General features: G+C 37.6%; 4 protein-coding genes and 1 non-coding gene across 6 annotated transcripts; 3 read left to right on the plus strand and 2 right to left on the minus strand.

Annotated features, from left to right (window-relative positions):
* Positions 1-2,109: 2,109 nt before the first annotated feature.
* Positions 2,110-2,469, minus strand: LOC131791730 (transcription factor 15-like). The gene has a single exon (XM_059109112.1). It carries the CDS (start codon positions 2,467-2,469, stop codon positions 2,110-2,112), a length of 360 nt encoding a protein of 119 aa, XP_058965095.1.
* A 2,836-nt stretch (positions 2,470-5,305) lies between these two features.
* On the plus strand, positions 5,306-6,467 carry LOC131791784 (factor in the germline alpha-like). The gene is made up of 2 exons (XM_059109174.2): positions 5,306-5,657; positions 6,445-6,467. Exons 1-2 carry the CDS (start codon positions 5,306-5,308, stop codon positions 6,465-6,467), a joined length of 375 nt encoding a protein of 124 aa, XP_058965157.2.
* A 3,833-nt stretch (positions 6,468-10,300) lies between these two features.
* Positions 10,301-11,943, minus strand: LOC131791749 (transcription factor ATOH7). Its single transcript, XM_059109130.2, has 2 exons — positions 11,576-11,943; positions 10,301-10,721 (listed from the first exon to the last, which is right to left on the minus strand). The coding sequence occupies exons 1-2, from the start codon at positions 11,919-11,921 to the stop codon at positions 10,699-10,701; spliced, it is 369 nt and encodes a 122-aa protein (XP_058965113.2). The 5' UTR covers positions 11,922-11,943; the 3' UTR covers positions 10,301-10,698.
* Positions 11,944-15,354: 3,411 nt separating this feature from the next.
* Positions 15,355-21,511, plus strand: LOC131791689 (transcription factor 15-like). Of its 2 annotated transcripts, none has more exons than XM_059109055.2 (4): positions 15,355-15,395; positions 15,463-15,605; positions 17,055-17,498; positions 20,722-21,511. In XM_059109055.2, the coding sequence occupies exons 2-4, from the start codon at positions 15,579-15,581 to the stop codon at positions 20,770-20,772; spliced, it is 522 nt and encodes a 173-aa protein (XP_058965038.1). In that variant the 5' UTR covers positions 15,355-15,395; positions 15,463-15,578; the 3' UTR covers positions 20,773-21,511. The 2 variants fall into 2 exon arrangements, with proteins under 2 accessions (XP_058965038.1, XP_058965039.1); XM_059109056.2 differs by having other exon boundaries at positions 15,372-15,395; positions 15,514-15,605.
* Positions 21,512-21,537: 26 nt separating this feature from the next.
* On the plus strand, positions 21,538-21,608 carry Trnag-gcc (transfer RNA glycine (anticodon GCC)). The gene has a single exon. It is a non-coding gene; the product is annotated as a tRNA-Gly (tRNA).
* The last annotated feature ends 458 nt before the right edge of the window (positions 21,609-22,066 follow it).

Below are 22,066 nucleotides of genomic sequence, written 5' to 3' on the forward strand. Positions count from 1 at the left end.
CATAACCGCAATTGCTCAATAGCAAGCTCTGCTTGCAACTTTAATCCTAATCATATCATAAATAGAATTAATTAGGAAGAGTTGTTAGAGTTTGTCTCGGCGCTTTTCGATCGTAGATTTCCATTTTTCGGTTTTTTTTTTTAATTTGTCGGCATTGCTCGGTAGGTTTCGCCAGACTATCGACAGGTTTTCGAGAGTTATCCATCTGGAAACAGCCAAACGTAATTGCTCCTTTCTGTAGTGAAATCAACTAAATGTAAAAGTACATACACTGCTTTCCACTCAAAAAGAAAACAATACAGAGTTTTGTACTATAACAATGTCGCAACAGCGATTCGCGATATACATTAGTTATTTCATCTCATCCGGCCGAGGTATCTCAGTTATTAACTTTGGGGGGCAAACGTGTTATTCAGTACCTACCGCAATAAGCTATTGTCCCGAACAATAACTTTGGTAATTGCGGCCATCTCTGGGCCAAGTTGCTTTTATGAACAAAGAAGTTACCGATGTGCATTTTGATAGTATCTCTAATTGTAGCAGAGAACGAGACTACTTGGTCTGTAAACTTACAGCAGGTTATGAATATCAGTCAAATAAAAAGTGAGATGTCACTTAGAAATCGTAACATGCAAATATTTGTACCCTGTCTTACCTGAACTGAATATTAAGAGAATATGAATGCGACCTTTGGTTTAAAATATTTTGGGCGAAGGCTGCGAAATTTACTTGGCAAAAATATATTCGGGATGTGCAAAAACTGATGGCTTATCAGATTACATATATTGCCTATTTGATCTGAAATCTTGATTGCTAAAGCACACGCACTAAGTCAAAACGATTTGTACTGCGCGTGCCAGCAAAACAACATACAATTTAACGGCGAATGACTTAGAGGTTAATCACTATTAGAGCAACATTTCGGCAAATCAAATGCATACTCTTCTCACCTTTGGTATCTGTGTTAACTGTTTTAAAACCTCTGCCCCGTGAAAGCTCAAATTTAAATCTCTTCTTATTAGTCCTTGTTCGTTAAACGGATCGAAACAACTTCTGCAAAAATATGCATTGCTCGAGTTTATTCTCTCAGCGGGTAATTTGTCAAAAACTAAACTGGGGGGTAAAGAATTTCAAACTCTCTCAAAACACATTCCGGTCTAATGTGTAACTGTATATTTGCGTTCCTTAATCCGTTATCTTTCTCAGATTTTGGTTGAGGACGGAAAAAGTCATAAATTCCTGTCTTAGACCGGGTCAAGGACGAAGATTATTACTTGAATAACAACTAATAATTTAAGTATAAGTTATGGCTCAAATTGTGGCTTATCTGTGATAGGGTTTTACGTTTGGCTGATTTTGAAAGAAGCCGAAGGAACCATTTTAATCTGCTCCAAAATTGAAAAGATAAAGTATAATTGCTGAAAAATTTAAATGAATAGTTTCGCATCAGATTTCTCAGAAGAAATAGGAGCAAAAACTTGGTAATCGTCAGCAATATTCATAAAAACTGCCTTTCTTAGCTGGTACATACTTTTCTGATGTATGAATAAAAATGAATAAAAATGAATAAAAATGAATAAAAATAGACATCACCTCTCGCCTGAGGGAAACATTGTTGTTTGAAAAGAATCTTTTCATCGATGATTGCTTTCACTCTTATCAGTTGTATTTTGGTAAATCATTCAAACATGTCTTAAGTTTTGTAAAAGTTAAAGAATTCAAAAGAAACTCAACACACAAAAAGTAGATGGGTATGAGAACTGTACTGAGTTTATTTTCATCTCTCGGTGATACAACATTGTTGTGCCTAGCTTAGAAAAGAGGCTTTGAATGCACTGTATCGAGGCTATTACAAATTGTTGACTCTTGCTGTTAAGAAGTCGGTAAACAGCAAAACAAAAGTGGAACAAGGCTTAAACGAAATTCCGTCAGAAGCTGAACCGCTCTAAGTTGTAATTTTAAGTCCAGTAAAACGCGTTATTTTATCTTCTAGATAAAAAAAATAACTGGTTATCTAAGATTACTAACATTTGAACTTTTGCAATTCAAAATCTCGGCTTAATTTGGAGTTAATCACAGTTTGTAAACTTTGAGGTCTTAAAGAGGTGTTCAGGTTTCCGTTTCTTGCAGAGCTGATAACTCAGTTTTAGGGTCTTGAACGTCTTCGATCCGTTTGCCAACCAAAACTCCTTGTTCCTTCAAGATGGATGAAAGCTGCGAGATGTACAAAGTAGCACCCACTATGACATCAAACTTGGTAACCCTGTAATTGTTCTGTGTTTGAGGAATTAAAGTTCGTAGAATTTGAATATAGTTATTCAGGATGTTTACTCGATCTCTTTCCCGCGCATTTGCTTTTCTTCGCTGTTTGCTAACCCCAGTTAATCTTGGAGCGCGTCGCTTCTTTCGTTTGCAATTTTGGAGTGAGTCTTCTTTGTCCGTGCATCGCTCTACAGTTGAAGGAGGCATATTTCATTATTTTCAGGAACTTTTGCTGACACACTGACGCACCGCCGACTTTTTTTTCTGATGTTTTTAGTGATCGTGTTTTGAGTAGACTACCGCGAAGTTTACAGATCACAGGTCATTCCTTTAGCCAACCATCAACTAATCTAAAACTTTAAAATTAACACATGCTTATAAGGTATTTGGTTGTTATGAATCTTTCAAGCAAAAATGTTTACCTTAAGAAACAAAAGAACAATTCAAACGTAGGTTTGTATAGTTAAATATGCATTTGAGGTGTTGGCTAACTAAATATGAGAATTTTATCCTACGCTCAACCTATATTCTTATATCGAATATTTTTATAAGTTGTTTGTGTTAGCTTTGTTCTTCATAAATCACGTCAACTAAGAACCCAGCTTTAGATCGAAACTTGGATTATAACAATCTCGCCGTAGGAGGTCCAACGAGAATTTTTACGAAAGTAGATAATTTAAAGCTTGTCTACTCGAGTCAACCGCATCAACAAGAATTGAGAACTGACTCTTTTCTTCCGTTTTTATTGCAAATGAACGGGTGAACGTGATAGTTACCAATCAATAGGGTGTAGTAGTTACACCATAAAGGGTTACCTTTTTTAAAAGTTGTTATTCATCAAAGTCAATGTTTAAAACTTTGTCGGCATGCCCGGCACGTGTAGCCATCATAAGTAGCGGACAGGTCTTAAAGTGGTCTAACTCTGATAGATACACTACTAAAATGGTTAATTGAATTTGTAAAACACGAGTCATGTCCCATAGGACCACTGCTAACCAGTCACTTCCAAATGCAGTGACCGGCCCGTCTTATCGGAACTACCTTCTCTCGGCTTGGACTTAAGTGTGAGTAGCTAGTGAGGACTTTCCATAAATCCTTAGGATAACCGATAAACAAAAAAGGCATTTTTCTTCCAGCTGAAGCCCACTAAATGTTTTGGATTCTTCAGTGAGAAATTAATCTGTTTTCGGAAAGACAATGATCTTTCTTTGATGGTAGATGGAACGCTTGGTGTCCCTGCGGGAGGCTTTTAGCTAAACCTAAACAACGAAAAAAAAACACAACACTGCTTGACAGGGTGGCTTAAATATATGGTTTATGTCCTCAACCGGCAGGGAAGATGAATAATTATATTTAGTTATTTTTAGGATCCAAATTGTCAATTTGTACATTTCCAAATGCCATTCACTGCACTGGAGCACGTCCATGTAACTCTCATAACTCTCCTTAATGTTTTTACAGACTTCAACTCACTACGTGGATTGACAACGAGGTGACAGCTGTCCGGGAAATTTATTTGGAAAGATGTGCATACTTACAAGTCATCTTTTGGCTATTGCCAAGCCTCCGTTCTCCCAGCTCGAAATCCTGACGTAATCCTGTGTGCTATCCTTTGAGTGACAAATACGTTTCGGGTCTACAAGGAAGATTTCATTTTCGGGGGTGAAAGAGACCCGAAACTTTATTGGCTACAGCATTATAAAAGGAGTGCAAGGAAAATCGTCTAATCCGAGGCTAGCGACACTCTAAAATCAGTTTTTGAAAGTCCGGGACCAAAACCAAAACAATTGTTATTATGTCGGCCATGATACTACCGTCGCTTCCCTCAAATTTTGCATTAAAATATCTATACCCTTTTCTGTTTCCTTTTATGGCGTCTAAATTGAAATAATTCCAAGCCGCATCTATCAAACGCGGACTTCCCACCTTAAGATACATGCAAGGCTACAGGCAAAGCTATACCCTTTTGGCTGAGACCCGCAGCAAGCTGCAAAACTGTCCGCGTTTTTTTTTTTTTGTTACAACCTTAGGGCCTATAAAAGGAAGTATTCTTCAAACGCTTCTGTGCCTGAAGTCTAATGGATATTTTTTCGGGCAGATAAGTGTCCATTCCCAATCTATGTTATTATAAGGGTGTTAATTAACACAATATTGGCTCGATTGCCGCCAGTGTGTCGAAGATCCTTGCGGGTTAATACATTGCAAAATTTTATTGCAAGAGGTTTAGGTAAGACATTAAGTTTTAAAAGTTGGCTAACATTATTCAAAACTGATTTTTCTGTCACGAAAATAAAATTTGCCTAATGCGACTGAAAGTAATTGTGTCATCTTAACAATCTTTCCTTCTGATTTCCATTCTCTCTGCTGACGAGTGCGTCCTAAAGATTATAAACATTTGCATTTATCATTTAAATGTAATAAGCTGTTTAAAAAAATCACTAGTTAGTTTTTATAACTGATAAGATTTGAATGTTCCGCGGATCATTACGACGAATTAAAAGGAATTAAGTCTGTTCAATAAGAAAAGTATCGTTTTGAAATAAATTTTAAAAATCAGCGAAATAATGTTTATGAATTTATAACGATGATTCCAAAAAAGAATAGAAAAATTCAATGACTGTTTTTTTTGGGTCGCTGTTTTGTTTAATTAATAAACATTTCGGTCGTTTATTGTTGTGAGGACAGTGATAAGTTTTTCTTTATCTTTGAGCCCCATTCAACTCAAATATCCCCTGGTATCAAGCGCCGCCGCGAAACGTATAAGGTATGGATTGTAAAAAACACTCGCTCCTAGTCAAAATTTCAAACCTGCTTGAAAAGAATGCGATTTTTTTTTCGACGGGTATGTCATTTCATATATAAACATCTCCGAGGGCGGTCTATGTCTGTAAGGCTAGTGATAAGTAATGTTTTTATCTCTCAGTTCCACTCCACTTCAAAGGCTCAGGCATCCGGCAAACGGACAGGTGAAACCAATACGGGCTGGGCTTTATATAAAGGACTTATTCCAAGTCATAACTCCAAACAGGTTTCATTTACAGCCATGGCTGACGAGCTTGAAGCTGCGGTTTTCAATGAGGAGAAAAAGAAGAGAAAGCGGCGTGGTCCGCGTTTAACTGGGATCAGTAAACAGCGCAGAATAGCCAACGCCCGAGAAAGAAAGAGGGTGCAGAATTTAAATGAGGAAATTGAAGTTTTAAAAAGTTTGTTACCACTTTCCTCACAAGATAAAAAGCCAACGAAGACAGAAGTTATATGGCTTGCAGCTCAATATATTGATGTCCTTACACAAATGTTGCAGGATGCAAAAAGCTCAGATAATTTCGACGAGGATTCCTTCCTGGATTTTGATAAACTACTGGGTATAGATATTGACAGTCTCTTTGAACTGGACGGTAGGTGCAATGTATTTGACCCTCAACGTGATAAATTGCTTTCGTTCACTATGAATTATTAAAGGTTTGACCCCGATATCTATATTGTGGTCTGCTGTTTGATCCATAAATTTACGATTCTTCGGCTGGAGTTGCAGTTTTATTTAGACGAATAAATTTGATAAAACTCCAAAATTTTGGAGACCTACTATCTTAATCCTTACCCTGCAGGGTCATTTTTTTCTTATCTGGTTGAACTAACAAGCCTACGCTGCGCTGTTGGTTTTATTTTCTTGAAGACTCAAGTCATTTGCGCGGTCTCACTCAATTGTCGTGATATTGTAATCGACTCTTTGAGCAAGGTTGCACCCATTCAGCTGATACGAAAAGCCTATTGTGCCGATAAACATGCACATCTGTCAATACTGGTTAAGTATTAATAGCTGAAAGGCTGGCGATTATTGTGTTTTCTGAAGCATTAGTCCTTTTGGATTAGGCGGTACTCCATCCCAGGCAAACCCTTTCCCCCACCCCTTAGATATTTTTTTTTGCTAGATATCTGCGCCTATTCGCAGGTAGCCATTTATTATTGATGAAAAGAGACATTCTGCAAGGATTGAAACCACTGACGCTGTCCAGTCTCAAAATCTGTCCGAGTATTATCTTAGTATTCATCTTTATGGACGAGGAGCTCATTTCGGTAAACTTGTATGACGGCTCTTCGTTTTATGATCTTATCTCCAAAACAAACCTAAAACTAAGAAACTCACTTCGCCAGACTAAACCCTCTTTGCTTTTTCCTTTTCAGATTTTGCTCCGCTCGTGCTTTAAGAAATCCTGGTTCTCTTCCAGACAGAGCTGGTGAAAACCTTGTCAAGACAATCATTAAACGATGCCGTGACGTCCAATTGAAACATAGACCTCCGAGCCATTGTAATTATCACCTTATCTACACCTCTCGAATTTGTTGCTTTAGGATCAGCTTTCACAACATTCAGTTATTTTGGTGGGTTTCTTTAATCAAGGGAAAATATATGTTCTTCTGTGGTATATTCCGGCAAAGCAAACTAGGACCCAAAAATAGTCTTACCCGTGAGAAAGTGAAATAATATTATTTCCAGACATCACAGAACAATAACTTGAAAATCAAAATTAATCTAAGGAGTGGGGTTTTTCCTCATGTTAGTTTTAATACATTTGTTTTATGTCTAAGCCTGGCGTCTCTTTTTTCGCGGAATAGGCCACCTTTCCGTCTCCCTTTCCCTCCCCTCTGTCGATACAATTGCCGTAATCCAATTTCGAACGTTCCCGAAGAGTTTCATAAACTTGATCGTATCACAATACGACTTCAGTCACTGCACTTTAAACTTCCCGAAGTTTATGCAAACATTTTCATAAATTATGGCTGAATATTCGCTAACATAGATTGATTACCAAGAGAGTTTATTTGTAGTCATAGGCATTGGACGTGTGTACTCATGCTTTGTTTTGTTTCCAAGCCCACGCCTCAATCTCTTTGTAATACAGTATCCGAGTTTTCCTGTAGAATACAGTGTGTTAATTCAGATAAGAGTCAATTAAAAGTAAGAAATAACAAATTAGGAGAGAACTACCGTGGTTCGCTCAGAAAATTCCCTTTACAAGCTTGGAGGAAAGTGATGTGTACGGCATAGGAGAATTTGAATGGATATCTTAACCAAGAAGGTTGTAACACTCTAACCTCGATTTTCATAGCCCTCTTGATAGATAGCCCGGTTTACATCCTTTGGAAATAAAACTTTGTACATTAGAGCATCTTTTTTTTGGCAAAGTAATCTAATAAGATCATCGCAACAATGCATTGAATTCCCTTTGCCTGAGGTCAGTCAGCGAAGAAATTTAGTTTCGAGATGTTAATTTGTGCGGCTTGATGAAAGGGAGTTGTTTCAAAATATCCAGTTGCGCTGATTGTTAGGTCTGACCAAGAGAATTTGCGGTTTCAGCCACAACAAACAAAACACTAAATACCGACTTAGAAACACTGACAAGATTCTCAACTACTGCGGTTGGAAAGCTGATCTAATCGTTGACCCGTTGGCTGGACGTTCTTCCTAGTATACATTGCACAAAATAACCACAATCTAACGTGCGAGCATAAACTTTGTTTCTAAATTCCAACCTTTAAATCAGCCCTTTTAAATTTAATATCAAAACAGTAAACAAGCGTGTGAAAACAATAATTATTCCTATTAAAAACTACTTCTGAACTTTCACACACTGAACTGATAGGTAAAAAATACTTCTGAGCTCAAAAGCTCTATAACCAACGATGTTTAGCACAAAGGCACACTTGTGTGGTAAATATTTATATGTACCGTTGTAACCTTGATTAAAAGATTTTCTGTAGGGGGCTTCATTCGAGACATTCAGCTGAGAAATACAGCATTTAAAAACTCTGAGGGAGGTGATATAATAAAAAAGGACCGGCATAGTTGAAAAATATTTTCCGCTATAAACAGTTCAAGTGTAATAGAATTTTGACCAACTTTTGTAGTTTTTTTTACCCTTGTGGAATAGTCTTTTCTTGATAAATTTGTCCACTTCCTTTTATCAATTCCACTTTTTGCAAAGGCTTAACATCGCTTCTGTACTTCTGTTCAAAGAATTCCCTTTTGCAAATGATAGAAAAAAATTTTGGCATCTGTACTCATTATGATCGAGCGGAAATTTCACTTGCTAATCTCTCATTTCTTCTGTTATCCGAGGCCTTCATTTGCTTGGATAACATGATCGATTGAATGTGAGGAATCTACAGATGACGAGGTTTTCATGATTCCATCCAAGTGTTTCAGTCTTATTAATTACGAATGGTACAAATTCCTACCCTAATGCCTGCAGGTCAAAAAGGAAAAAACTCATGATCGATCGTCTAAATACACTCCCTGTCAAAAATAAAATAACTTGGTTACTTATCGTAATCTTAGTAATTGCGCATTAAAAAAATGACTGACATGAAAATTTTCATATTATGACATATTAATCATGGACTTTTTGATTATCTCATGTAAAGTTGTGGTATCAATTTAATATCATACACACGCTATGCATCATTCTTCTGCGCTGCTTGTGTCTGAGTTCCCTCTTCCTCTAATAACAACATCAATCGACCAAAGTAAGAGGCCGCCATCCAAATTATCTCTGTTTTAGAAGGTTCTTTCTCTTCTGGAGGCAGAGGAATTAAACGACGTTAAATCGTGATGTTGTTATTTAAAGTGGGCGCTCGTTGCCTTTCGCGTGCGTTTGCAAGCCTTCCCTGTTTACTTACGCTCGTTGGTCGGGGACTGCGGCGTATTGGTCTTTTCTTTTGAGGCATGGATTCTGGTCCTTTATCAACACTTTCCATTTTTCAGATTACCTAAATTTCCTCGCATGAATCAAGGCAACCGGTCAATTTCCTCTAAAAGAAGAATCGATAAAAAGTGAGGCATGGCAGAGAAATTGGGATGAAGTTACCTTCGTAAATCCGTTCCGCTTGTTTGAAGCTTTCTGTTGGATTGAAAACATTGAACACAAAACACCGGAAGCTCTACGCTCATAACCCTTGATCCTATCGCATGTAAATTGAAGGTTTTGTCGTCAAGGCTATGATTATATAAATCAACTTTTGTTTAACGAAAACTTCGCTATTGTTAGCTGTGTGAACATACAAACAGTTATCTAAACAGTTCACCACTCAAGGCTTCTTTACATAATTTAAATAGTTTTACAGCTTATGTGACCCAACAAAATTTCTTTCCCTACAACACAGATTCTCAATTTTTCCTTTTCCAAAATTCAGGATCAAAATTGTTGCTGTCCTGCACAATCTCACATTTTTCCTGAATTGTTTTTCTCCGGGTCACAACTGATGCCTGTGATGCAACGTTAATGCAAAACTAAAAGATCGAAAGAGGTGCAGAGAGGTGTTCGGCGGCTATTATGATCCAAATGCCGTTTAATGAAAGTTACCTATAACACTCCACAGGGCATCAGTTCAGTATTGTTTATAATCTAAATCAAATTTACCTGACAGTAAACAAAAACATGTCAACGAACACATCAATTTATCTACCAGATTACAAGAAGTTGAATTGTTTGAAGTTAATTTGAATTTGAGTGTTTGAGACAAACCGTAAGCTCACCCAAGAAATAATTCATTGATCTTAACTATGTCCTTAGGAAGCCTCACTTGTGACGATCACAACACTAGCTAAAACCGGTTCATGACATAAACGAAAGGAACGGAGATATTATAAGTCGATATTTAATGAGGTTTTGGCCTCAAACAGAGAAGCTTACAATTATCAAGAACCCAAACACAACGGCTTGGTGATTTTCAATGAGAATAGGTATTTCATGGCTCTAATAAACAATATGTTAATTGGGAGTTATTTCGAGCGATATTTCGCTTGTTAGGGGCGTGTTTTCAGGGGTAACGTTCAATAACTATATGATTGTAGCCGATAACCTTGCGTTCCTTGACACAAAAACATTGCGCAAGTTTTCCAACTTTTATTAGCCAGTTTCGCCGACAGAATGAGGTTCATTTTGGCTTTCCTTTCATGTAAAGGTGCAAAAATAATTTTAGAGCAAGTTTGAATGCAGAATTCTTCAGTAAAAACAAGGCACCCACGCTAACTCTTAGATCTATATTTTTATTTGACAATAATGCGCCTGCGCAAACATATTACTGGGTAACACCCAAATATCAATGATTTTTGTACTTGAATATCAAGCAGAAATATTTCAATATTTTTAGCATATCGGTACCAGTCAAACTGTGTAATTCTAACAGCAATATCTATTAAGTAAGTAAATAAAGTATTGCCTATGTGCCCTCGAAATTCATGCCATGCATAAATTTACAACAACTTGACCGAAGTAATTAATTGACATTACATTAATTTGCACCCAGTGATTCCTCATTGTGAGGATAAAACGTTCTGTGTCACAAACATTCACTAAAATTCTTGCTATGAAATAGAAAATCAGTCCCATCAGTGATCAAGTTTGGACGCATCGTTATTTTGGAAAGGCGTACGACTCAAAAAGACAATGGCGCACAATCTGAAAGAAAAGGAGAGTTCAATGTCAGCTCATCAATCATAAAAATTGATAAACATTGGGAGACAATGAATCACCGGAGTTCGACAAAAGCCTCAGTCTAGGAGATTGTGGCTTCGTTAAGTTTATCTGCTCGCAACAAGAAATTTTACAGATCTACTAATTAACACTAGGCAAGATCAATGATTACGATATGTCGCTATGTGATTACTTCACGACACGGTTCGCCTCTCTCAGGGGGAAGCCAAAATGCCGACTTCGGCAAAATTGATTTTGTCCACGCTATTTCTTGCAGATATTTACTCACTAGAGAACACTCAATACACCATAATTTCATACAAGAAAAGAATCAATTTGTTATCAGCCCAAAAAAACAATCTGATAAGTTGCACCTTACGGTGCACAATAGGAGAGTACTGATCCTGTCAGACAAAATGCATAAAGGTGACGGCGGAATAAATACTGTTTGGACAACCTTTAGCTCCTTCGCCCGCAAACTAGGCTTTTTCGGCTCCAGTTCACTAATTGGGATCTAATTTAAATGGGAAACATTATGCATGATGTCTGATGTCGGTATATTACCTAAGGTTGAGTTATTTCTCCTGAAAAAGCATGACCTGGAGCCAGGGGTTCTCTTAATAGTTTGTGAAACTAGACGAAGATTACCGTTCACGAGGTAAAACCTTAAAGTCATTAACAAGGCCTTTAAAAATGGATTGTTCTTTTAACGTCAATTTAAAAAGTCACTGGCTTACTTAGAAGGATTATGCCATTCCAACTGATTTGCATACACACCCTAAAACCTAACAGCCTACAACTCTCATTCCCTCCCATTTCTTTCAGCCGGTAACACCAACCTTCCAAATTAAACAGAGGGCTGTGATCTAAGCTATCCAAAGAGTCAATATCGAACATTTCAAGCTCAGCCTGCCACTGATCAGCAGAATCCAACATTTTGGTGAGCTCTGTGATGTAATCTACAGCTAGCCATATCACTTCAGTCTTTGAAGGTTCCTTCTCCTGCGGCGGAAGAGGAATCATATGTCGTAATATCTGGATATTCATGTTTAAAATTTCAACCCGGCGTCTTTCACGTGCATTCGCCACCCGGCGCTGCTTGCTGACGCCTGTAAGACGTGGTCCACGTCGCCGGGGTTTCTTCTTGTGCTGCGGAATAACTTTTCCAATGGGTGCGACGTCCATATCGCGGATGTGGCAGTGTATAACTTGTTTATCGACTGACACGATCGTATTATATCAACATATTTGACCAAAGGAGTGAAGCCACGCGCCGTCATGCCTTTTGAGTCTTTTGTAATTGCACAAAGGTATCATCAGTTCTATGTTTTAGAATATCGTACGTCAGTAGTGAGTCCCCTGTGGAGTTTGAGGGAACCTTGGATTTTTGTCCGAGCGACGTGTTTTTGTGATGCGTGAAATTACATTGTATTCCACTTTGTGTTACATGAGCAGATATGAAGAGTTCGTCATTAACTGTATCCATATTACTTTTCTCTGCATAGTTCAATCATTTTACGACACAGATCATATCAAAAACTCCCCTAGTTTCGAAAAACAAACATTCCTTCATTAAAACGGATCACGTCACAAAAATAAAAATTTGACTTTGGCTAGAGTCTTTTTATCTTGCAGGTTGTGTTTTGGCTCAGTCGTATTCAGAGGCTCAGCTGGAGCTAATTCACATACTGATCAAGGTTAGAAAATTGTCCAAACAGGAACTCCACATGCATTCTCAAAAATTGAGCAATGTTACATAAAAATTTTTGCCTGACCACATTCCGCTTCTGTGGGATTTTTTTACAATCAAATTAATTAATTTAACTTAAATTATTTGTATATTCAAACAATTAAAGAATTGATATCATATATGTGGGCGTATAAAGAATTTTGGAAGGAAATAGCTTATGTAATCATGAATTCCACATTCCTATCACTTAAAATCCCCTTTTCATATGGAAAGAAAAAAGCGACTGCTTTACATCACTGAGAGGTTTGTTAAGGAGTTATTTTCAAACTGAACTCTATCTTCAAATACCATCGACTTGTGTCGGTGGAAAATCGAAAAGCTAACAATGTTCATTAAGGTAAATCAACTTAGTAGAAGCTGTGATTTTTCGCCCGTCAACCCTTCGATGAATCATGCGAAGGCCACCGGAAGCTCTTTACTGCTCAACTGTTCTGCAGTCAATTCTCCATTATCAACTGAAAGTATTCAACTGACACCCAACAAATAGCTGGTAGATTATAATCATGAAATAAAAGAAAATGTTATCTAATTAATAAGATAGTACTCTTAAAACAATACGACAGTAAACAAAATACGCGATTTTCATTGTGATAAGATTCATCAAAGGTCTGTTCTCTTTATCAAATTTTAAGAATGCTTAGGTTATCGTTTGATTTTTAACTCTCATGTCAAATCATTAGGAAACTTATCCCGAGTTTCTGAAATAATAGGTAAGTCAAAATCAACGTCTTCTGAAAAACACAATGAGCTATAAAACACAGCGTGGCAGTGCTGAAATGATAAACAACTTTTCGATCTAATTTTAAGCACAAATTAAGTACTGCTTATAAGTTTTATCTGCAGGGAAAAAAATCAGAATTTTCGTGCATGTGGCTATAAGTATGTAATTGATTAAGTTGAGCACCTGCACTTAGTTTAAGCGTTAAAAATGTTAGATGGATTTTTCTAGAACTTGTTTTCGTTGTTCCTAATGTTTACATTTTGTTGAAAAGAACAGCAAGGGTGTGCAATTAACTTTTTTCTTCTCATTAAAAAAGATTCGCTCCGTCAACTTCAAACAAAATAAGAAATGGCATTTGAGCACCTCTGTATCAGTGTCAATATTATGACTTGTAAAAAGAGCAAAATAATGAGCAGGTGAGAAAACTAAAGAACGACCTCATGTTTTAGTAAATCCACAAGATGATTTTGTAGAAGAAATGGGTGGCCGGTAGAAGTTATGCACTTTGTTTAAATTACAATGAAACAAAAGAGACCAAATATCCAAAGTATCTTGTTTAAAATGAAATCATTTAACTGAGTTCCAGCTGGGTTTACGACGAACGAAATCGAAGATGGAACATCGCAGATTTATTTGAAAGTGCTGAACAAACAAATAAAACATGTCTGAGTAGATTTGAACCAAAAAGAATGTTCAATACGACAAAATCAAACTAAAACCTGTTTCAGAGACAATGTAAAAAGAGACAATGGAATGGCGGAATGCTAAACCTGCATTTATTAAAATGTTACAACTGTAACAGCTAACTGCAACTTGATACAGTAGGCGGTTTCAACCCAAGACTAATATTTGATGACATAGTTTTATCGTGAGGTTGAGAGTACTGACGTTTCGATAACCCCAACAGAATTCAGCATCAGAGTTGTAGGAAGAGAGCTGTCAGTCGAGTGTTATAGATCCGGTTTGTGTGAATTGATTTGATCGGTTTTACCATAATGTCATGGCTGAGGGACTCAAGTAGCGTAAGTAGGTTCTGATTGGCCGGTTTCACTTCGTCTGTGAAGGTCGTTTTCTTCGGTTCGTTTGTGGTGTAAATGTCGTGAATAAGTCGTTTGCGTGCTAGCGTGGGTTGTTAACTTTCTGTCGAGGGAGGTCTGTTCTAAGTCAGTGACACACCCTCCTGAGCCAGTCGTTGAAAGTAGTAGTAAGTTAACCATTACATGGTGTGGTTCGCAAGTTGATGACGTTCAGCTGCGTGATTGATGACGTTGCCACAGGTTTCTGTCAGTCTCTTCAATGTAGGAAGCAGGACAACCTGTATGGTGCTTCTTGTCTGTTGCTTGGTTTGGCTTTAACGAAAGTAAATAATCGAAGAAGTCGTTCTGTGGGCGTCGTGGATATTGTAGGGAGACGGCAAATATAACATACTCGAACAATCGGAGTATATTTAGAGGAAAAAAATCATTTTAGTTGATGATCTATCTTTGTGAGTGGACATGACTATGACGTGATAAAAACCGGAATATGAAATTGACTGCCCATTGTTGCAAAGGTCTGTGAGTTGAATGATATAGGTTTGTCTTGTACAAGGATCAGCCACTGACCGAAAAATATCATATCTAAGTTTTATCATCAGCAATATAGTTTTACAGAACTGTAGGTACATGATGTCGGGAACGGTAAAAGGTCTACCCATTCTTTTCGCTGTAAATATTCTATCCAATTTGATTTTTTTAAAGATTTTTTTCAGTTTGTTTTTCTATTGTATTTTCCTTGAAAAGCCCCCAGGTCAAGGTCAATAAAATATTGTATTGTATTTTACTGTTTATGGAACAATTGAAGTGGTAGGGGAACTAACTGATTACATTGTGTTACGACAAGGCAATTCTGAAATTTAACAATAGGTTTTGAACTTCTGGTTATGATTTTGACCTCTCTTAAAGGAAATCACTGATTCAAGGAACATAGCTTAAGTTTGTATGTGGCCCGAAAGAAGCTCATCGGGTCCATCAGGGTGATGGGCTCCTTGTCCAGGCTGAAACGATGATACCCCTTGAGCCTGTCCCTCCGCTCGGGTGGTACTGGGGCTGTTGATTATTAACTTGTTCTGCGGCTTATTCTACAATGACGTCATTTTATGTGGAAGCCGCATATCCGGTTGCATTTGAAGAGTTCGTCTGTGAACAAGGTGAGTCGCCAAACCAACGTTCAGTCCTTCATATCTTTCCTCATTTTTAAGGTTTTCATCATTTTAGGTAGGCGATACTTTGTATCTATTGACTTTCTGACCATCTTCCGAGCCGCAGTGGTTGCAATCTCAGTATCTAAGTCCTTTTAAGCTTCAATCGCGGATTTGTGATTTGCGACGTGAATGGAAAGCGTTGCGTGTATCAGAAAGGTATGTAAATTTAATATATACACTGTTTATTGAAATAAGTCGGCAAATACTGAATTTAAGCGTGACTGATTAGGCGAATGTGCGAAGCTGCTTGCTTTAAAAAGGACATGACTTTACGCTGCGGTAGTTCACGCTAATAACTGATGTAGTGTCGCGAGATGACCATTGTAGAGCTTTTAAATGTTCTGTTCTCAGACGAGTAGCATTTGAGATCGTTAGGATAGCAAACTCAAGTGGGTACTTGAGTCAAGCGGCTTAGCAACGAGTAATTCAATTTTCAACGGATATGAATAATATTTCAGAGGTCACTCGTTTATTACAGTTACCAGTACGTCTCCCATTTCATGTTAGAATATACTTATGGTATAAGCTTGATTCGTTTGCGTGCCCATGGATTGTTTTTGTCTGGTTCATCGATCAATTTAGTGGCGTACAGGTTTTCAGGAGTCCAAGGATATAAAAAATGTAACTTGAAATGAAATGTCTGCGAAGAAGAACATGATATGAGGAAAAAGCATGCGTACTACTTTGACAATGATACCACGAAATTGCGTGATTTTTATCTGTTTCACTATCATCCTCCGAAGTCCTTGATTTAATAACGACAAAAATTATGAAATATTGTCGCAGTGCTCTCCTCTTGTCAAGTGAATGTGAATTTCAAGGATCACAGGTGATAGTTTATATCAAGTGGGAAGCGCATCAAGTTGAGTTTTAGTCTGAAGTGCTGCTAACAACTCGTCTGTTGTTTAAGTCACTTCAGTTAATTAGTTCAATTAAACAAATGAAAGCTGAACACCATTACTAAAGTCCTCCCTTTGTTTGTGATTCCCTATTAATTCCTTAAACTCCTCCTCGCTTCAATTATTCGTTGATAGTAGCCAAGTTAGTTTACGGAATATATCGCCAAAGATGAAAATATCACATGATGTCGGTAGCTGATCTTGTTTTGAAACTGGTGAGCTTATTTGATGATTTTCATCTGCAGTCCTCCGTTAAGGTGTCTTCAACACCTCACCGTCTCTGGAATCGATCTGATTTCCCTAAACTGTTTCTAACCGTTGAGTTCTGACTAAAATTAATGGCAAATTCCTTAAAACGTTGCAAGTGGCCTTTAAGGTCCATAAAGTAATTATCTCGTCAACAGGCTGGGATGTTGTCTTTCAATCTTGTTTAGAGACTCGAATGAAACTGATCAATGCCTTTTGATTGGTTAAGCGATTAGCGGCTCCGATTTCCCGTGGTACGTCAAAAAGACCGCCGTGTATTAAAATACAAACCCTCCTGATGGGTGATTATTTAAATTTCGACTTGCCTTAGTTTCTACTACTTAGCGGAAACCTATGCTAACTTCTTTGTTGTAAACTTCCAGAACTCCATAAGACGGTTTAGAAGGATGATCCTTTGTTTAAATTCATTACATTGACTAGAATTTTATTTTAAATGGAGGGAACACGCAAGAGGAAACAGAAAGCAAAACTCAGCGACTTGGACGCGTTGGACTCAGATGAATATGACTCCTCGCCCAAGCGTGAGTCCGATGATGAGAACACCTCAACTTCAAAGATCAACAAACGAAAAAGGAGAAGACCTCGTCTGACGGGCCTTAGTAAACAACGACAAGCTGCAAACGCTCGCGAACGAAGTAGAACCCACAGTGTCAATTCTGCATTCAATGCATTACGAGTTCTTATACCTACTGAACCTTCTGACAGAAAACTTTCAAAAATAGAAACATTGCGCTTGGCTTCAAGCTACATTGCGCATCTTGGATCAATGTTGGTGAGTGGAACTCAGTGTCCGAATGTAGCAAAGGCAGCTGAACACAATGGAGCCATTTCACCATCTTCAGCATCAAGAGTGTGTACATTTTGTTTGAGCCTACTTAAGGCGGTAAGTGATTATCAAAGTCTTTATACTCTGTTGTACAAAATGTACAGCAGGGTTAATGTTGATGTACTAAACAGTATGGCATGCAATCGTCGGCTTTTCGATAGCTTATCGCTCTTTTCATGTCATTAACGATCGGAAATCTTTTGTTTATGTCCTGTGGCTTAAAGGATACCTGTGGGTCCTTAAACATTTCAGCCTTTTTTTTGTTCGCTGTCTAGTCTCCAAACGAAACTAAGTTTAGGTTTTTGGTGAAAAAAATGTGCAACTACTTTTGTTATTGTTGCCATTATTCAGACATTATGATTCACTGTCTTTGAATTGACCAAAATAGGGAACGTTTCAGACGGGATAATCACAAAAGCGTCATATCATGTTTCCGGTGAGCTGAAAAGCTCCAAGCCCCTTCGGTTCAAATTTGTTAATTTTTCCTTTTCGTAGGTTGAGATAATGACTCAGTGTCTATGTTTAGACTAAATTCTCGTTTTCCTTATTATAAACGAGGCTTTACGACTGTGTTTTTCCTTTAGTCACGCCATCATGGGTAGTCACCTATTCTCAACGTTTTCCATTCTTGGTACTTCAAAATAATAACATTTGGCCTAAGTAACGATTAGGACAGTGTCTTACACAATGCTGACAAATATTCTAATATTAGCCAGGAAAAAATCCAAAGAAGTTTAAAAAAATTATCATCTTTTAACACGCTAAGACCTTCTTGTGGTTACTATAATCCTCACAGCTTGAGCTAAAGGTAAAACAGGTCAATATTCAGTTCTCAAAACCAATAGGCGAACCAATAGGCGAAGACACCCCATAAACATTATTTCAACAATTAAGAACTCTGTGTGCAGCAATGGATTATTTGATTAAGGAAATCGTGCGGGGATTTCTGAAAACTATATGTTTAGTATCAACCAGTTGGTTGAAAAAACCTGCCAATCTGGGAATAATGAATGGAGCTAATTGGCAGTCATTCAGACCCTTGATTATTTCATTTTGTTACTTCAGCAAAACAATAATGATAGCACAGATCATAATCTGGTGGGGATGTCTCACCACAAAACGAGAAAAGGTGTGATTAAGCTGACATCAAGGTTTGTTACCTGCATGTGATGAATAAACACCGACATGTAATTTTCTAAAGAGCTAAAACATGGTTTTCTGAAGGGAAGGAAAGTATGTATGTGCTTATAAATCCCTTGGGAGGCTGTTAGCAAGCTGCTGTCCAATGAAATCGACGCGAGGTTAATCGTGTACAACACAGAGTTTGTAATAAAATGAATATAACAAATGTTGCTGGATCATGGGAGAACTATATTGATAAACAAAGTCTCTGATGTTGTCACTAATCCTTAAATCGGATAAGGTGTGTTGTTTTTAGCTTTTTTAAATTAAACAGCTTTATGATAATGCTTTTTAATGAATTACATAGCAGCGATCATGGATTGTTATGATCATACAAATCTTTTCCATAACTGTTTGTTGCATTTGTGGAATCTTTCCTCTACACGTTTAGTGCACACCCACCGTAACGTATAGTTTTGTTCAATGTAGTCAAACGTGTCCTCGTCGTTTACTTTGGATGAGTTTATCTCGCGCCGCTCTTTCATTTTGATTTTTCTCGTTTTTCGATTTTTCTTCATTCGGTGAGTGTTTGTGTGTGAATGCCGTTATCTCTGATGAGTAGCACGGTTTTCTCTCTTCACTGGCTACAAAAACGCCACGACTTTGACTCTTCTTCCTTAGCCACAAATGTCTCCCTTCAGTTCCCGCACCCTTTCTCTCTCTTGACAATCATCAAATAATCGTTCGTCAAAAGCATTTTCCCATCAGAAAACTTTAAGCACAATGTCGTTGCGAAGCAATTGGATCGATATTCATTACACCAAAATCTCAGCATGGCACTTTTTACTCTGAGAGCTGATAGCTTTTCATCAATTGAAGTGGTTGCTAGGGCTATTCAGGATACCGTATACTGCTGTGAATGACGCAAAGAGATCTATTTTATAACTGTTAATGTTCTTTTAATAGAACTCGTCTGTTCAGAAGATCACAGATTATTCCGAACCATTGAGATAACGTTTTCAAGATGGAATGATCTCTTCGGCGTTTTCAAGATGGAATGATCTCTTCGGTTGGTTTTTCAGGACAATTTTCAGTTTAACGTCCCTGCTGTAGTTTGAAAAGTAATTCATGGACGGGTTGTTAGTATTAACACTAAAAATTTTCATTGAAAATTTTGAGCTTTAGAAAATAGTCTTCTGAAAGTTCCGGGCTTGTTGTTCTGTGATGCATTACACAGCGTTTAATTGCTTTATTTTCCGGTTTTCTTTCTCCAGACATCAGTTTATCAAAATAATTACTGACATGCTACTCGCGTGATGTGAGGCGGTACGCTTTGAAAAAGCAACCTCTTCGACATCAGTGCCACATATGAAAAAATAATTATTACTATAATTACAACGAGTACTAAAGGAAATTTGTAACCAAAACATAGCCCCATACCATGGCTCACGCCATCAGTTCATCTTAGTAACCTGTTGATACAGTTGAGTGCAGAAAATAAAATAAGCTACAATCAAACGTCTTTTAAGGCTTGAAGCAAGAACAGTTTGGATAAAAAGATTTCAATATAGTAACTTTTCATCCTGGTCGTCCAATGAAGAAATTGCTAAGCATTTGTTTCGTGCATGTGGGACAGGAAAGAAATCTGATTTCATCAGCACTTCGGATTCCGCGCTTCGAAGCTCGATCAATTGAGCCGCTCAGGAATCATTAGCAAGTCAAACAATACATGCGAGCTACAAATTATATATGGCGAAAGCTGTGCCAAAATTAAGTCTGTGAGAAGAGGGGGAGGATATTTGGTCCCCTAGCTAGTAACCTAGAAAAAAAAAGTAACAATTCAAGATCCTTAAAAAGCTCCGTTTGCGCCAAACTTTCGGTTTACATCATCATTTCTACCGAATTTACATAGATCGTTTCTCTTATGGATCAGTTTATGAGGTGTCTTACACGTCGTGAATTTACCCCATCACAGTTTCAGTTGTCTTTCAAAACAAAATGAATCAATGGAATATAAGGATACCCTTGCGTACCTTGGTGCAGATTCTCAACCAGGCGCGTGCCCCTGTTAAAGTTGTTATTCATATTCTGCAATGTTTTTTTAGGATTCAATTCAATTTAACCTAATTACACTGTTATCTTTAATTTTTCTGTCTAGGTTTCTAAAGATGAAGGAACAAACAACAGATTACACGTGCAAGGAAAATGATCATACATTTCAATAATAATCTGCTGTGCAACGCAATAATATGGAATCTAAACCTTACGTGAGGAGACAGAGCAGTAGTAATGGATAGCGGACTTCGCATTAGGGGTTCATTTTCTTCTATAAATCGCTCATTCGTTATCATAACTCACAGATGAATAGCAATTATCCTGTCGCTAAATATTCAAAACATGCGTGCAACAAGACATTGAGGAATTGCATCTGTGCATGGCTTCACGAAAAAATATCTGACTTACTGCAGGCTCAATTATTGAGGGAGTCGTTGACAGGCTGAGTGAAACATATTCTGCTAAGATCGCAAGACCTATGAGTTGAAATCACGGTTGATTTATCTCTAAAAACGGATTTGTGTGGGTGTGTGTGAAAACTTAAAGGCGATAGTAAAAGAGGACAAAAAATAATTAAGTTCTTATTGTTGAGTGCAGTTCACATTTACCAACTGTCTCAGATCTGTCTGCCTGGATTAGGTTTTCGTTGTCTAGATCTATCATAAATCCACGGATCAGTCTTCAGGACGAAATTATTTGAAGTCAGTTAATTTTCTTTTCTTTCTTCCGCGTTGCAGCCACTTTTTGTTAGAGACCTTAGAACCATATCGTTTGATTTGGTCTGAGAGCACTTCAAGCCGTATACTTGTAATTATATGTAGATATGGCTTGAGTTACGTTGTACAACTTTACCGTTCGTGTCAAAGGATTTATGAATAAAAATGTATCTGCTGTGTGCCTGCTGTTTGGTGTGTAAAAGGCACTGGTGGTTCAGTGGTAGAATTCTGGCCTGCCACGCGGGAGGCCCAGGTTCGACTCCCGGCCAATGCACTTTCCTTGAACAAGGTACAATGCTCTCTTTATCTATTTCGAAGGACGAGAAAACAGAATAATGGTGTCCAAATTTCTTGACGTACTGTGACTGCGAATTTTTTTTTTTTATAAATCAATCATATCATTGATAACGTTTATCACTAAATAAAAGAGCCTCAGGTTGGATAAGATTTCTTTTGAATATTGAGATCGTTTCTAAGTGGCCCGGCCTTCTGAAATATTAGCACCTATTTCAAATTTTACCTCGCAGTGTTTTTCCAAAATCCTATATTCCTTTTTTTTCGGAATATTATTGGTACATTTGTTGTGACATGTCCTCCAATTTCCTATTTCTTCTTCCTTCTCCAAGCCGACCATATAAGTGAATTCAAGCCTGTCTTGAGTGGATCGATTAATACAAAACAAGAGAACATCTACATATTCTCTTGCACCAAATTAAAACGCGAAAACGATTC

This window comes from Pocillopora verrucosa, chromosome 10 (genome assembly GCF_036669915.1).
Source record: "Pocillopora verrucosa isolate sample1 chromosome 10, ASM3666991v2, whole genome shotgun sequence".
In the NCBI taxonomy this organism is placed as follows: domain Eukaryota; kingdom Metazoa; phylum Cnidaria; class Anthozoa; order Scleractinia; family Pocilloporidae; genus Pocillopora; species Pocillopora verrucosa.

What these genes read in the sequence shown, in the direction of transcription:
- LOC131791730 (XM_059109112.1), bottom strand. Translation starts at nt 2,469, where the DNA reads ATGCCTCCTTCAACTGTAGAGCGATGCACGGACAAAGAAGACTCACTC.
- LOC131791784 (XM_059109174.2), top strand. Translation starts at nt 5,306, where the DNA reads ATGGCTGACGAGCTTGAAGCTGCGGTTTTCAATGAGGAGAAAAAGAAG. An exon ending in CAGTCTCTTTGAACTGGACG is followed by an intron (nt 5,658 to 6,444) that starts GTAGGTGCAATG and finishes TTTCCTTTTCAG; the next exon opens with ATTTTGCTCCGCTCGTGCTT.
- LOC131791749 (XM_059109130.2), bottom strand. Translation starts at nt 11,921, where the DNA reads ATGGACGTCGCACCCATTGGAAAAGTTATTCCGCAGCACAAGAAGAAA. An exon ending in CCCTCTGTTTAATTTGGAAG is followed by an intron (nt 10,722 to 11,575) that starts GTTGGTGTTACC and finishes CTTTTCTTTCAG; the next exon opens with ATTGTGCGCCATTGTCTTTT.
- LOC131791689 (XM_059109055.2), top strand. Translation starts at nt 15,579, where the DNA reads ATGGAAAGCGTTGCGTGTATCAGAAAG. An exon ending in GCGTTGCGTGTATCAGAAAG is followed by an intron (nt 15,606 to 17,054) that starts GTATGTAAATTT and finishes TTTTAAATGGAG; the next exon opens with GGAACACGCAAGAGGAAACA. An exon ending in GTTTGAGCCTACTTAAGGCG is followed by an intron (nt 17,499 to 20,721) that starts GTAAGTGATTAT and finishes TTTTCTGTCTAG; the next exon opens with GTTTCTAAAGATGAAGGAAC.